The 15,048-nt window shown below is 39.1% G+C and overlaps 1 protein-coding gene across 1 annotated transcript in view; it reads left to right on the top strand.

Annotated features, from left to right (window-relative positions):
* SLC6A7 (solute carrier family 6 member 7) overlaps nt 1–12,212 on the top strand; it is a gene marked incomplete at both ends in the record, with an annotated part of 43,762 nt that extends 31,550 nt beyond the window's left edge. The window contains 8 exons of the mRNA XM_083352294.1: nt 578–681; nt 1,607–1,731; nt 3,947–4,059; nt 4,155–4,286; nt 4,965–5,064; nt 5,655–5,755; nt 6,722–6,892; nt 12,000–12,212. Of these exons, the coding sequence (XP_083208420.1) occupies nt 578–681; nt 1,607–1,731; nt 3,947–4,059; nt 4,155–4,286; nt 4,965–5,064; nt 5,655–5,755; nt 6,722–6,892; nt 12,000–12,212 (1,059 nt within the window). The remainder of the gene's footprint in view (nt 1–577; nt 682–1,606; nt 1,732–3,946; nt 4,060–4,154; nt 4,287–4,964; nt 5,065–5,654; nt 5,756–6,721; nt 6,893–11,999) is intronic.
* Nucleotides 12,213–15,048: the final 2,836 nt, after the last annotated feature.

Raw genomic sequence — 15,048 nt, 5'->3', positions numbered from 1 at the left:
TAAAAAAGGCAACAGCATTTCTGTAATGCTACCAAGAAAACTGCATGCACCAGAAACTGATCAAGGCATCATTAACATTTTTTAAAATTCTCAGTTTAAGCACTACAAGTTTATATATGATCCTGAAATATACTTGAGTGGGCCCATCAACAAATACTGTAGTTCATTATTGCGCAAAAAAGAAAGTATGAATAAGTTTTCATATTCGTCTACTATCAGTGAAGTAGCATTTTCTATGATGAGCACTTATGGCAGGGGAGGTATAAAATATATTTAAGAGCAATTTCAGGTATGGGTGGATGACAGTAATTTGGCGACAATTTTCTTTAGAATTCCATCATTATAAAAGCTATGACTGAAAAAAAAGTGCCAGGAAAGTCCAACCACTCTTTCTAATGAGCACCAGATTTTCCCTGTGCAGAATGTTCAAATGCATCCTTTTCAAACTATTGTTATATTCATTCTGTTGAAAAAGATACTTAGCCTATGATTGTGAGTAAAAGCTTTAGTAAGCAATACTGTTTGTTTGCTTGCTTATTGAAATTATTTAACTTCTCGTTTTCCATTTCTAATGCAGGTGTGGATTGAAGCAGCTTTGCAGATCTTCTATTCTCTTGGGGTAGGATTTGGGGGACTTCTCACCTTTGCATCATATAATACCTTCCACCAGAATATTTACAGGTATATATTTTCAATTTATGTGTAATGGAGATGGAGCAGATTGACAGCAAATTATTGTTTTGGGTATTCTTAACAAAATCATGGGTGGGATGTCAGGGGATAGGAAAGACAATTATGGATATACAGCTAAGATTAGGGAAGGGAAGGGAACGGAAGGGAAGGAGGAAAGGAAAGGAAAGGAAAGGAAAGGAAAGGAAAGGAAAGGAAAGGAAAGGAAAGGAAAGGAAAGGAAAGGAAAGGAAAGGAAAGGAAAGGAAAGGAAAGGAAAGGAAAGGAAAGGCTAATTGGGACTGAAGACATGTCGAGTTGTGTGGTAATGGTACGGATTTTAACAATGGCTGTCACTGATATGCTTTTTGTTTATATATTTGCTTTTAATTTAAATTGGATTTATTTTTATTTTTGCAAGATGCCCAGAGTCACTTAGATGAGCTTGGCAACCATGTAAATCAAATAAATTGTTATGGTTATAGTTTATCACACAGTCAGTCAAATGTTTTGATTGGATTTGGCATTTTTATCCATCTATGAATCCTTCCCATGGATCTGGGATAAGCAGACTAGCACCTGCTAAAGAACTGACAGTTGTGACTTCACATTATTGTGAACAGATCATCATCATCATCATCATCATCACCATCACCATCACCATCACCATCATCTTTCTTTGGCATCCTGCAGAAATTCAGCAAAAAAATCAGTTTATATTGATACAATAAAACTTCTTAGTCTCTGTCACCAGTGGCCATGTTAGCTAGGCCTGATAGCAGGTAGAGTTCAATGCCCGAAGAATTCTACACTCTACTGTTACATTAATAGCAAGCAAGTATGACAGCTTGTTCAATATCTTGTATCTGCTTAGACATTCTGTATCGTCTGAGATCAGATTATTGAGGTCCTATTATTATTATTTTTCATTCTTTAGGGATACATTTATAGTCACTGTGGGGAATGCTGTTACCAGCATTTTGGCTGGCTTTGCCATTTTTTCTGTTTTGGGATACATGTCCCAAGAACTTGATGTTCCTGTTCAAGAAGTTGCCAAAGCAGGTAAAACCTAAACATTTCTTCTATCTTTTGTACAAGAATATTTGTATGTATGCAGGTTAGAATGTCTGTTAGACTGCCAGAGAATATGCACTGCACTGATGGATGAAAAATTATTCAACTAAGCGCCAAATTGGAGATAAAAACAAAAAGAGTCAAGCCGATATATTTAAATAAGAAATGTAAAGAAATTGAGAACAAAAAAAAAAAATGAAAGGAAAGGACAGGGGATTTAAGAAAGCTAAATAAATCAAAAGAAACTTTTATGCCACATGGGTACAATAAGAAGCAAGATCTGATGAGAAAGTAGATATGGGGAAGAAAGAGTAGAAATACACGAAGAACTATACAAGGAAGACTCCCAGATCATTGATATGTCCAAAAAAACTATGAACACTGGGCTAAAGCCAGACTTTTTGGAAAAGTGGAATTAAATTAATTAATTAATTATATTTTATGCTACCTTTCATTCGGAGGATTGAGGTGAGGCATGTAGCACTTGCTCCTCTTATTTTTTCCCCCCCACCAGAACTACTTGATGAAATAGGGACTAGCCCAGCATCTCCCAATGAACTTCAATGGTTGAGAGTGGGTTAGAACTGGAGTTTCCCCACTCCTAGAGTACATCCACCCAACTGCTTCATTGTGCTGTCCTTCCATCCTGAAACTGGTTGGAGGTAGTGGCATCCTAAATCTTGCTATCCTCACAATGTGCTTCCTCCAATTGTTTAATTTTAATATTTTGGACACATAATGTGGTAGAAAAGTATTTGGAGTTGATGTCAATGCTTGGAAAGAGTAAAGGCAATAGAATAAGCAGGTAACAGCAGACACAGAAGAACTGTACATAATGATAGCTTCTCCAACTAATCACATAAACCACAAACTGAGAATAATTTTCTTCTTTGTGCATCACTCTGTGATAAAGTGTACCAGAGAACAAGTGATCAACAATAAAGGGTTTTAAATCTCATTACCACTGTAACCCAGAACGTGGCTATCACTAACTGCATTTGTACTTTTGCCAAGAAAAATGTATCATTGCATCCAGCAGGTGTTTGCATTAACTGATACTTCTAGAGCCAAATTAAGTGGAAGTTGTGAAATATATTTCCTGACTGATCACATGTGAGCTATATTTTTTTTATTCATATGAACTTCTGAAGAGACCCAGTTCCACCCCATTCATAGTATAAAAAGGGCTACCAACTATGGAACAGGGCTAGTTTGGCATAGCGGTTAAGGCAGCGGGCTAGAAACCAGGAGTTCTAACTCCTAAGGCACAAAACCGGCAGGGTAACTTTGGGGCGTTCACTCTCTTTCAGACCTAGAAAGCAGGCAATGGCAAACCACATCTGAAAACGCTCCCCAGGAAAAATGCTGGGACTAGTTCATGTAGTTGCCAGGAGTGAACAGTGACCACCAGAACAAGGGAAACTCCCCCACTATGGAGAGCAAATACCTTTAAGTCAGGGCCAGCCAGCTTGTTTGCCCAGGAGGCCAATAAATAAATGAATAAAACTACACATCCAATAATCAAAATGCAGACTGTGTGACAATGTGAGCAAGCTGATTCAGTGTGAGCTACAACCTCACTTGTTCAGTGACTCAATTTTTATACTCATGAAATCCAGCCCACCTCTGCTCCGTGAGCTGCATTGGCTTCCGGTTGCCTTCCGGGTGAGATTCAAGGTACTGGTATTGACCTACAAAGCCCTACATGGCATGGGTCTGGAGTACCTTAGGGAGCACCTGCAGCCGGCATCAACTTCCCTCCGCCCAGTGCGCTCCCACAGAGAGGGCCTCCTCAGGGTGCCACCGGTCAGAGAGTGTCGACTGGTGGCCCCCAGGGGGAGGGCGTTCTCTGTGGGTGCGCCTGATCTGTGGAACCGTTTACCGGTAGAGCTCCGGATGGCTCCCAACCTTCGCTCCTTCCGACGTGATCTAAAAACCTATTTGTTTGAACAAGCCGGCCTGGTCTGATGGGTTTTGGTTTTAATTATTATTTTAATGTAATTTATTTTCTGCATTTGGGCACTAGGGTTTAATTTGTTTTTAATTTCTGTATTTTGGGTATTATGGTATTTATGGACCTGTTCACCGCCCTGAGTCCTTCGGGAGAAGGGCGGTATACAAATCTAATAAAATAAATAAATAAATAAATAATGATGTCTCCTTGATTGCATTCATAATTCTTCTCATTCTTGGCCCATTCTAGGTCCAGGGTTGGCTTTTGTAGTGTATCCACAAGCCATGACAATGCTTCCTCTTTCTCCTTTCTGGTCTTTTCTCTTTTTCTTCATGCTGTTGACTCTTGGCCTGGATAGTCAGGTAAGGGCAAAACCTGCTGAGAGGAAAGGCTTTAACCACCTACCTTCAAATGAATGGACCTTACCGTTGATGAGATCTCATGCTTTTGTATTCAGTTTGCCTTTCTAGAGACCATTGTTACTGCAGTGACAGATGAGTTCCCATATTACCTGCGGCCAAAGAAGGCTTTTTTCTCAGGCATCATTTGTGTTGCAATGTTTCTAATGGGGCTGATTCTCACAACAGAAGTAAGTAAGCCAAGTAGATTGGAAGAGATTGTAATAGCTGGAGCTTTAAGCTAGTAATCCAGGGAGTAGTTACAAGTAAAACCTGTACTGTGTTAGGACAAAGGGACAAAAGGGCAAGGAATGAAGAGGATTGCACACAGCATCTAGTAAACTATGTGACCCAAGTAAAAGAGAAGATCATCAAAGCAGAAGTTGTGGGTTATCTTTTTTTACCCAACCAATAGGCTAATTTCTATTAATAATTAATTGGAGCTACTTATTCCCCAACATTCAAAATCTGAGCAGTGTCTTATCGCTTTCTTAGGACCTGGTCTTTGGAATTTTGCCGTATTCTGGCATTTATTCCTTTCGAATATTTAGGTAATGAAATATAGCCTATAGCTATGATATCTTGGCCCAAACAACTTTATTCAGATACAAAGATAATATTTCATTTAATATGTTTTTAAGTGTAGCTCTTGCAAAATGGAGTGGGGTCCTTGGTGCTCTCTGAGTTTGGCTGTTTTCTTGCACTTGCACTGATGATGTTACCTAGTCGGGTAATGCAATGTCTGCAAAAAAAGAGCCAAGAGACAGATCAACCCTGAGCTATAAATATACTCTTCTATTGATTGATAGATACATACATATATACATACACAGATACATGCATAGACTTTTATGCTTTTTTCTCTGCAGGGTGGAATGTACTGGTTGGTGCTTCTGGATGACTACAGTGCTGGGTTTGGTCTCATGGTGGTGGTCATAACTACCTGTCTGGTAGTGACACGTGTTTACGGTAAGATATGTTTGCAATTGTTATAAACCCTCTTTTTTTAAAAAAAAAAGTGAAATGAGCAATGCAAAAATGTATGAGATGTCATTTGTGGAGCAAAGATTTGGGATTTAGAAAAAAGGTAGCCAAAATCCAGGATCAGTAGCATTTTCTTAAAAACCAGAATACAGAATAACAGAGGTGGAAGTGACCTTGGAGGTCTTCTAGTCCAAACCTCAGGCAGGAAACCCTATTTCCATTTCACATGAAATCACACGTAGTGAATTTAAATACTGCATCATCTTTCACATTACCTCCCAATAGTTTATGCTGCTGAAGAAATTTTAAAATCTTGTTTGGAAATCACAGACTGTGTGTCTCGGACTGCACAAAGTTATATCTGCTTACCTGGAAGTTATTCTCACTGTATTCAGTGGGGCTTACTCTCGGGTTACAATCTTATGCATGCTTACCTAGAAGAAAGTCCCACCAAATGTTGAAAAACTTTTAAGCAAACATACATAGAGTTGAACAGTTAATTTATTTGCTTCAATCAGATTATACACTTCTGATTGAACAGCATCATTGTTTCCCATTCCTTTTCTTCTCCGTAGGCATGAAAAGATTTTGCCGTGACATTCACATGATGCTGGGTTTCAAACCAGGGATATACTTTAGGGCCTGCTGGTTGTTCCTGTCTCCGGTAACAATGATGGTAACTATAGTCAGTCTGAAGCGTTCTTTCCTCTAGCTCTTCCTATCGCCGCTATGTCTGCCACTCAGGGATTTATTTATTTTTATCCTTGTTGCATTGTTCCTTCCCCAGCCCAGGAGGTTTGAATCATAGGTACTTTCGAATTTAGAAATAATGATTACATTGCTACGAACACTCAAGTCTTTATTGCATGGCACTGTGAGAAAGTGATATAAAACAGCAATCAAAGAATACCTGATGTTATTGGAAGAACATTAAGGGGGGAAAAAAAGGAATGACCTTGCACTTGTTCTGCCAGTCAGGGGACTCCAAAGAGATGAAGCCAACAGATCCTTTTACAGCTGGCAAACACGGAGCAGCCTCCTGGTTAGGCCTGCGCTGATGTTCGATCTCACTGGGATTATTGACCAGCTCATATGGGCTCCAAACCATTAAAAAAATCACCCCTGTTTTCAGTGTCTTCATCTCAGTTGAATTTGCTAAGGGCAAGGAGGATAGGTTTATCTTATCTTTTTCCTGGAAAGCCTTTTCTATTCTGCTAAGAAGGAGAACATCCCAAGGTTAAGGAGTATTTGTTTGTACAAGGTGGTGACGAAACCTCATCTACTGAAGTTGAGGAAGTTCATTTTACTCTACACAGGTGTTCCATACCAACGGCAGAACAAAACAAAAAAAAAATAACCCTTTAGTAACTAAATAAATGCTAACTTCATTCCGTATTAATCCTCAACCATTTATACGCCCAATTTAAATGGGAATAGAAAGTTCTATGTACCTCAGGATAAAAGAGTTCACCCCGCTATTTCCTTGACGATCTTCTACGGTGCCACTGTACTAGCCTCCTGGGATTAATATTGCATCTGCTGAGCAGTATAAAATATACTTAATTAACTTGTAATATCTAAGTTTGAAAGGAAATGAAAACTCCTATGGCAGATTGATTGGTTCTCTGACGCTCTGTTTCAGGCCCTGCTTGTGTACAGCATTATCAAATACCAGCCTTCCAAGTACAATGGGACTTACTGCTTTCCATTTTGGGCTGAGACTCTGGGCATCCTAATGGGGATCTTCTCTTGCCTGATGATCCCCATGGGAATGCTGTTTGCTGTGCTTCGAGAAGAAGGGACACTCTGGCAAGTAAGTAACAAGAAGAAAGCCATCCAACCCAAAACAGCAGCGTAATCCTGTTGGGCTAAAACAAGTGAAGCAGTTATGCAAAGGGGAAGGGAACATTTGGGAGGATTCTTAGGTTTCTTTTTTAACAAAAGGTTAAAACTATTATAGGACTTGTGGTAGGATTGTAATGGATTTCGTTCCATATCATACTAGCAATAGCAATAGCAGTTGGACTTATATACCACCTCATAGTGCTTTACAGCGCCCTCTAGGCAGTTTACAGAGCCAGCATATTGGCCCCAACAATCTGGGTCCTCATTTTACTGATCTCAGAAGGATGGAAGGCTGAGTTAACCTTAAGCCAGTCAAGATTGAACTCCAGGCTGTGGGCAGAATCAGCCTGCAATACTGCATTCCAATCACTGCACCTCCAGGGCTCCTCCATTTCTCTCACTATGAAATTATGTCCCCCATTTTCATCAATAGAGGCTTTGCAAAGACAGACCCCAAGAAAGAGGATCAGAGCTGCTTGCAAGTCTACGGTTGCAGATTGCCCACCCCTACTGTGCTTTCCCTCATTTTATTGTATGATTGGCCAACTAGAATATTATTTACCACCTTTTCACATCTAGTCAGTCCTAATGCCCATGTGATGTGATGTGGTTTTGTGGTCTTTCTGTTTGTTTTCATCTGGCAGCAGGAATAAAATCCCAAACAATAATTTTGCATTGTTAAGGCCCAAATCATATTTCATGGACCAGGATTAAAAAGGTGTTGCTTGCAATACTATACAGAGATGAAGCATGAAAGGAAAACAATAATTACACATGAGAGGAAATTAGAGTGCAGGAAGTGGCAATTATCCGCAATCATATATTTCCTTTCTACATATTAACTTCAGTTTTGTACAGTGACGTATGGTAAGCCTCAGCAATGTCTTCTTTTCTCTCCTTTTTGCAATAAGGAGAAAAACTGGAAATTTCATTCTGATTGTTAACTAAAGCATTCGGATTGAAGCCAATTAGTATGAACTGGTAGTTTAATAAAATATGCACTTCTTGGTCTATAAATAGCCTATAATTATGTAAGTCATAGTTAAAGTTAAACACAATTTAGAATCTGGCGTATCAATAACTCTGGTTAACTGAAAACAAATCTGAAAGCTTTTGAACTTACAGCTGGGTAGGAAATGCTCAGTGCTCCTCCAGATTTGTTCCAATTTGTTCAGTACAAGTTTGAACTTTAGCATTACATCTGAAGGGTCATTATGAATTCATGCAGTACTGTGAACAGATAAAGAGCTTGGCCACACCCCAGCGTTACTGCTTGTAGTCATTTTGCCCACTCGAAGTCAACCCATCATTCTTCCTTTCTGTCCTATTTGTCTGCAAATCCAAATGGCTTTCAGAATGATATCACCTGTATTGTTATGGGTCTGGGACTCTCAAACTGCGCCTTCAGCCAATTACTGCTCAGTCAACCAAGCCCATAACTAAGCACAGAGAATGCTCATTCTCCTTGCATCAAATCTATTGCTGGATGCTTCCAGTGTTTTGTGAGTTAAAAAATTAGACCTGTCTCCTTCCTTCAAAAAACAGAAGCAATTGTTCCTTGTTTCTGTCTCCAAAACCAGTGGTGTAGCGTGGGGGGTGCAGGGGGGGCCGGCCGCACCGAGCGCAACATCTGGGGGGCGCGCTCGCACTCGCAGCTCTCTGCCCCTGCCTGGCTCACTCACTCTCTCTCACTGCAGTGCTGGCTGTGCGAATCCGATCCGAGCCGCCGGGCTGCCGCCCACTGTGGAGGGGGGGTGCCAGGCGTGCGGTGCCCCGGGTGCTGACAACCCACGCTACGCCACTGTCCAAAACACCCAAAGACCATGCTTTTGATAACATGCCTATGTGAGCGTTGGTCTGCTGGCTTGGACGATATTGCCGTCACCCCCTCTGGTAGGCTGCTAAGAAGGTACTTGCAAGGCAAGGCACTGAGAATACCCTTAGTCTCTTTATTGCACTAAATGAGACTTGAAGACAAGGTGTGGGGTAGGAGCATTGCAGTCCCTCTTTCTTAAACTTTGTAGCTTAGGATGTGTGGACTTCATCTCCCAGAATTCCCTAGCCAGGTTGGCTGGAGAATTCTGGAGGGTTAAGTCCACATATTTTAAAGTTGCCAAGATTGAGAAAGACTGCTCTAGATGGTCAACTAGGATATAAAATCTCACCCAACTCTGAAAAGAGGGAGAAAAACAAGGGCAATTTTCTGAGGGTGATAATGAATTCCTTTAAAAAAATGTTTGCAATACAGTTCAGGTTTGAAATTGACGTATTTTATTCAACAGAGTAAAGAAAATAAAGTAATACGTTATGCCAGAAACATTGATGATTTTTCTTACTATTTAGGCAAATACTAAATATTTTTTCCCCTAACCTTTCATTTAATATCTGTGAATGCCAACCAGCCAAAGCTAGAAATTTCATCTCTTAACCAGTTGCTGGCTAGCACATATTTAAAACAAGGAGAACTTTCTGTTTCTTTTCATGTTTCCTAAAATTATGTGTATTATTGTTAAGCTATTAGCTTTAAGATGGAAGCCTTCTATGCCTGCTCTGTTCACATAAAGCAATCTGACCATTAAATTTTTTCTTTCAATCTAAATACATTCTGCCATGAGAATTTTAGTCCTTAAAAAGAACTCTTCAGAGATACTTGGGTCAAGGTGACCTATAATACATTTTTTGACAAAAACTTAAATTAGAAAAAAAATAGATCTCCAAGTTCACAATCTCCCCGTCTCAATGGTTATCCTATTTTCCATGGAGAAATTTTGCATCTGACTTCATGGCATGTGAGCTCAGAACTTTTTCATTTTTATTTCCTAAGACACTCCCTAAGTTTTATAGCTCCATGAATGCATTTTCTTTGTGTAATACTTTGTACATTTTGCTCTTTCCTCTTTATATCCATTTTATGTTATTATATTAATAAGATCATTTTTCAAACTATTATATTGAGGCAGAAGGTGTCCTCTACTGGTATATATGTAGATTGCAAGGGGATTGTCTCTAGAAAGAGAACAGAGTTCAGCACTTTTGCATTATATGCTGAAGTCATATGGTACTGCTAGTCATTTCTCTTAGGAATTCTGACTATTACAGGGGTTCATGTAAAGAAATTAGCTTTCTGCAACTTTATTCCAGTTGGGTTGATTTCCAGAGTCCATTTTTCACCAAGCCAACAATTATTAGATTAGGGCTGTACTATTAGATTCCTGGACAATTAGAAGGCCATCATGGCCCCTTATACCACCCTCTCCACCCCAAATGGGTTTGCAAACTATTCCCAAAAGTGGTCAAATCCACCTTGCTTCCTCTCCATGTTGATTGCATCATGTGCCATTTACAAGCTGATCTCATAAAATAAGAAAAAAGTTATGGCACATAACAACAATAGGGGGTGCAATGGCTCAGTGGTTAAAGACGCTGGGCTTGTCAACTGGAAAGCTGACTGCCCAGGTTCTAGACCCAAGTGCCACACATCCAGGTGAGCCCCCATTACTTACTTCAGTTCATACCCTCCAAGCAGTTCGATAGCATGTAAATGTGAATAAATAAATAGGTACCACTTCAGTGGGAAGGCAATAGCGTTCTGTGTGCTTTGACATATAATCATACCACATGACCACAGAAATGTCTTTGGACAACACTGGTTCCCTTGGCTAAGAATCAGAGATGAGCACCGCCCCCTAGAGTCAGACATGATCTTTACCTTTATAGCAACAATGGGCATCAGCATGCCCAAGGTAATCCAGGTGTTGCTGGTGGCTGCTGCTCTCTATTGCCACTTTCTGAATGGTCATAGGAGGGATAGACCTGATCCTGAGGCTGAATCCTAACTACATCAGCAATATCAGAGTTGATTAATTTTTGTTGAACAAATACTTATCTTGATTATTTTTCTTTACTGATTTGTATTCTGGGAACTGACTGTTTTTCATTTTTTTCATGTTATTATATGTAAAAGAAATTTAAAGCTGCAACTAGTAATAAACATTGTAGTTTTTGTGGTCTAGAACATGGGTCCTCAACCTCCTGGTCTGTGGACCAGCACCAGTCCATGGCATGCCAGAAACCGGGCTGTGCAGACAAGTGAAGCCCCATTTGCAGGCTGCAGGCTGCAAATGAAAACACCCCCACCCCTCCAGTCTGCGGAAAAACCTCTCTGCACAGAACTGGTTCCTGGTGCCCAAAAGGTTGGGGGCCAGTGGTCTAGATATCACATATAGGACTCATCTTCCACATTTTTACCATGAGGCTCAGAATAGTAAGGGTGAAAGTTTATATGAACCCTGGGATAATATAAACACTCATTGACATATAGCAATTATGTAGCATATACCTGAAATAAATATTTTATTATTTTTGCACTGACTCAAAAGGAAGCAAATAATTCCTTTGGGCATTTCTGCTGCTATCAACATTCTTCCTTGTTTAAGGGGGCAAATCTTCATGTTCAGTCAGCAGAACAAACTGATCTATTATTTTCCTTCATGGTCTCCGTAAATGTATTTACTAAGTAAGCCAGAGTGTGAAAAGGCAGGTGGAAGATAAAGCACATGAACAAGGAAGAATGTTGGTACCAGTGGAAGTTATTGGTACCTCACCTGTGCCAGTGTTAGGACCACATTAGGTCAAGTAATTAGATCTCAAAACCATCTTGCAACAAAACTACAAGCTTTTTTTGTATCTGAGGGCTTACAAGTCTTGAGAAGGCTTAATGAGATCCCAAGACTGAACAGATCTTGACTGCCATAGTTCCTTATACAGTAATTCCAGGAGAAAAGAAATGCAAAATTTCCATTTTTTGAACTGCTATAGGGAAATCATTTCTTATGTTAACAGTGGGACAAATATTGTAGATTACTATACATGGTGTGATTAAATTGAATCATTAGTGAGGGATTAATGAAATCAGTTCTTATGCCAACAGCGGGCTGATTTAGATTAGCTGGAATCTCATCAAAACCCACAAGTAATACATAGCAGGTTCTGTTAATACCTATGAACTACAAAATAATTAATTTCATTGGGATGTGCTTATAATGACAACAATTCATTTGTTCATTTACCTGCAGAGAATCCAGCAAGCTAGCAGACCAACAATGGATTGGGGTCCTTCTCTGGAGGAGAACAGAACTGGCATGTATGTGGCAACCCTGGCAGGTAGCCAGTCTCCTAAACCCTTGATGGTCCATATGAGAAAATATGGAGGGATAACTAGCTATGAAAACATAGCTTTTCAAATTGATAAAGAGATGGAAGAGGATGAAGAAGAATCTATCATATGAAGAAAAGGTTTACCTATTCACATGAGGTGATGGAAGGCAAAGAGATTGTGGGGAATATTCTGCACAACTTTGCACTTTGGCGCATCAGTCCAATCAGCAGTCTGTTTCCAGATACAGCAAAAGATGGCCTATTCAGAACTTTATACCAGTGCATTTGGCTGTAAATCCCGATGTTTTTGAGGTTTCTGTTCAATGTGACAAGAGCTTGTCTTAGTGCTTTAATGCCTGATGCAGGTCACTCATCCATGTTGTCCTTGCTGCTGTCACCAATAATGGGTTTCTCAAATTCAGAAGAATTTGTATGCTAGCTCCTATTGTATTGATCCAGTCTATTTTTCTGTAACTATAGCTTCTTTATCCACAAACATCCTTGTTCCATAGAAACATAGAAGTTTTTTATCCAGTGGACCAATTCTCAAAAATCTTCCATTGTTCTATCTTCTCTGGCTTAGTAAATGGTAATTTTGCATAGTGCCTCAGAAGTTTGAAAGTAGTTTATGGAAGTGTATTCCTTATAGAAAGTCAGAGACCTGTGTATGAATTACAAGAAAATCTTCAATATCACAGTACGTCTAAAATTCCAAATCAATTAGTCTAATTTTTAAGTCTAGGATAAATTAAAAGATGTAGAGGAATTGTTTGGTTACAGGACAACCATAAAATTCAATGTATGATGCATTCAGTCTACATAAGTTAGAAATAACTAACTTAGGGTCTCTTTTTTCCCAAGGATTAACACAGTCCAGGAAAAAAAATGGAACAGGAAGCAAATTCATGCCAGTAAAAGAAATATGTGCACTAGGGAGGTTAAGCTGACTGAAAAATGTCCTTCACATGAAGATATACAGTATTACAAAATAATAATAACAACTACAGCCAATATTTTTACAATTTTTTTGTACAGTGACCAGACACTTTGGAATCTGTTTATAAAACAGTTAATTTACACCTGTAGAGTCTATCTATGAAAACTGCAGGAATAAGAGTTCAAATTCAAGTATATGGATATTCAAATGAAGTTTTAATGCCTAGAGTCCATATATTCACTATGTATGAAAACTAAAGTCAATGTGAATGTAGGAAGCTATTTTATATTGAGTCTGTCAGGTGATATACAGTACCTCCATGTGCCTTAATGGTGTTCTATAAAGCAGTTTCATACTGGGGAAATCACTGATGGAGCACATATTTTTTTTGCAAATAACTGCTGCCAATTATTCAAAGTTTCAGAGAGCATGGGATTTTGAATACGCAAAAAATTATGTCCCCCATCAGTGATTTTCCCTGTATGAAATTGCTTTATAGAACACCATTAAGTCTAGATCACTGTTACCTGTATGAAGTTAAAGTGGCTACAGCAATTCTAATGGGGGACTTTCTCCATCCACACCTGGAGATGTCAGAATCCTTGTCTACTAAGCATTATCCATATTACTTCTTTTCTTTCTAAAGAATGATAGTATCATAAGTGGAGATGATTTAAGTTGGCCATATGGAAAACAGGAATAATATGGAAATGTTATGATGGGTTGGCTGCCAGACTGCTTAGAAGGACTGAATAATAAAGGAATGGTTGCATGGTACAATATACTCTTTAATTCATTATTGAACCAAGTTGGTTTCAAAATTTATTATAAGATGCTGACATTGTCTTGTGCTGAAATCAGCCTTTAATAGGATGTAAAATTTACACCATTATCTGGAATACAACCACACATTGTAGAAGTAGAAGGGAAGATCAAATTTACACTTTAGCATTGTTCACGAAGACAGCCAGCATAAAAGACAACATCTAACGTGAAATGTTGATATTGCCAGTACCAGGGGTCTTCAAACTTGGCCCTTTTATGACTTGTGGACTTCAACTCCCAGAATTCCTCAGCCAGACAAGCTGGCTGAGGAATTCTGGGAATTGAAGTCCACAAGTCATAAAAGGGCCAAGTTTGAAGACCCCTGGCCAGTACTGTCAGTTCTTATGAGATCATTCCTCAAGAAGCATTTTACAGAAGATCCAGGAAAAAAATCTCTGATGAAATCTTAGTTTAAATACAGGTAATCCTTGACTTACAACAGTTCATTTAGTGACCATTCAAAGTTACAATTGCACTGGAAAAAGTGAGTGATGACTGTTTTTCACACTTATGACCATTGCAACTTCCCCGTGATCATGTAATTAAAATTCAGACACTTGACAACCGACTCATATTTATAACAGTTGTGGTGTCCCAGGTTCATCATGTGAGCCCCTTTTGCAACGTTCTGACAAGCAGAGTCAATGGGGAAGCCAGATTCACTTAATAACCATGTTACTAACTTAAGAACTGCAGTGATTCACTTAACAACTGTGGTGTGAAAAGTCGTAAAATGGGGTAAAATTCACTTGATGAAGATCTTACTATTGAAATGTTGGGCTCAATTGTGGTCATAAGTCAAGGACTACCTGTATAGGTGCTGATGAGGAATTCTGAGAGTTGAAGTCCACATGTCAACATCACGTTTGAGAAAGACTGCCTTGATTTGGCCAACTGTATCCTTCATTTTCTAACTGTCACTCTTCAACTGCCAAACTGATCCTTTTCTTATCTTAATATCCGGACAGAAAACTGAATAATTATGTTTTTAATGGGCTTTATAATTATTGGTTCATATCTGTTGTGCAGCCAAATTCACACACATTGTACTTTCTTATCTTCCTCATCCTTTTTAAACCACCTGCTTAAACTCCCATCGTATGTAAAACCAAGGCACTTTTAACTGTCTTAGACATAATACAGAGTGTAAATGTGTGATCTCTGGCCTATTCATTTGCATTATAGGCTCTCTTAATGGTCCCTCT

Source organism: Vipera ursinii, assembly GCF_947247035.1.
Source record: "Vipera ursinii genome assembly, chromosome: 2".
Lineage (NCBI taxonomy): Eukaryota > Metazoa > Chordata > Lepidosauria > Squamata > Viperidae > Vipera > Vipera ursinii.
Note: the sequence above shows the minus strand (reverse complement) of the source record. Positions and strands in the feature narration are given on the sequence as shown.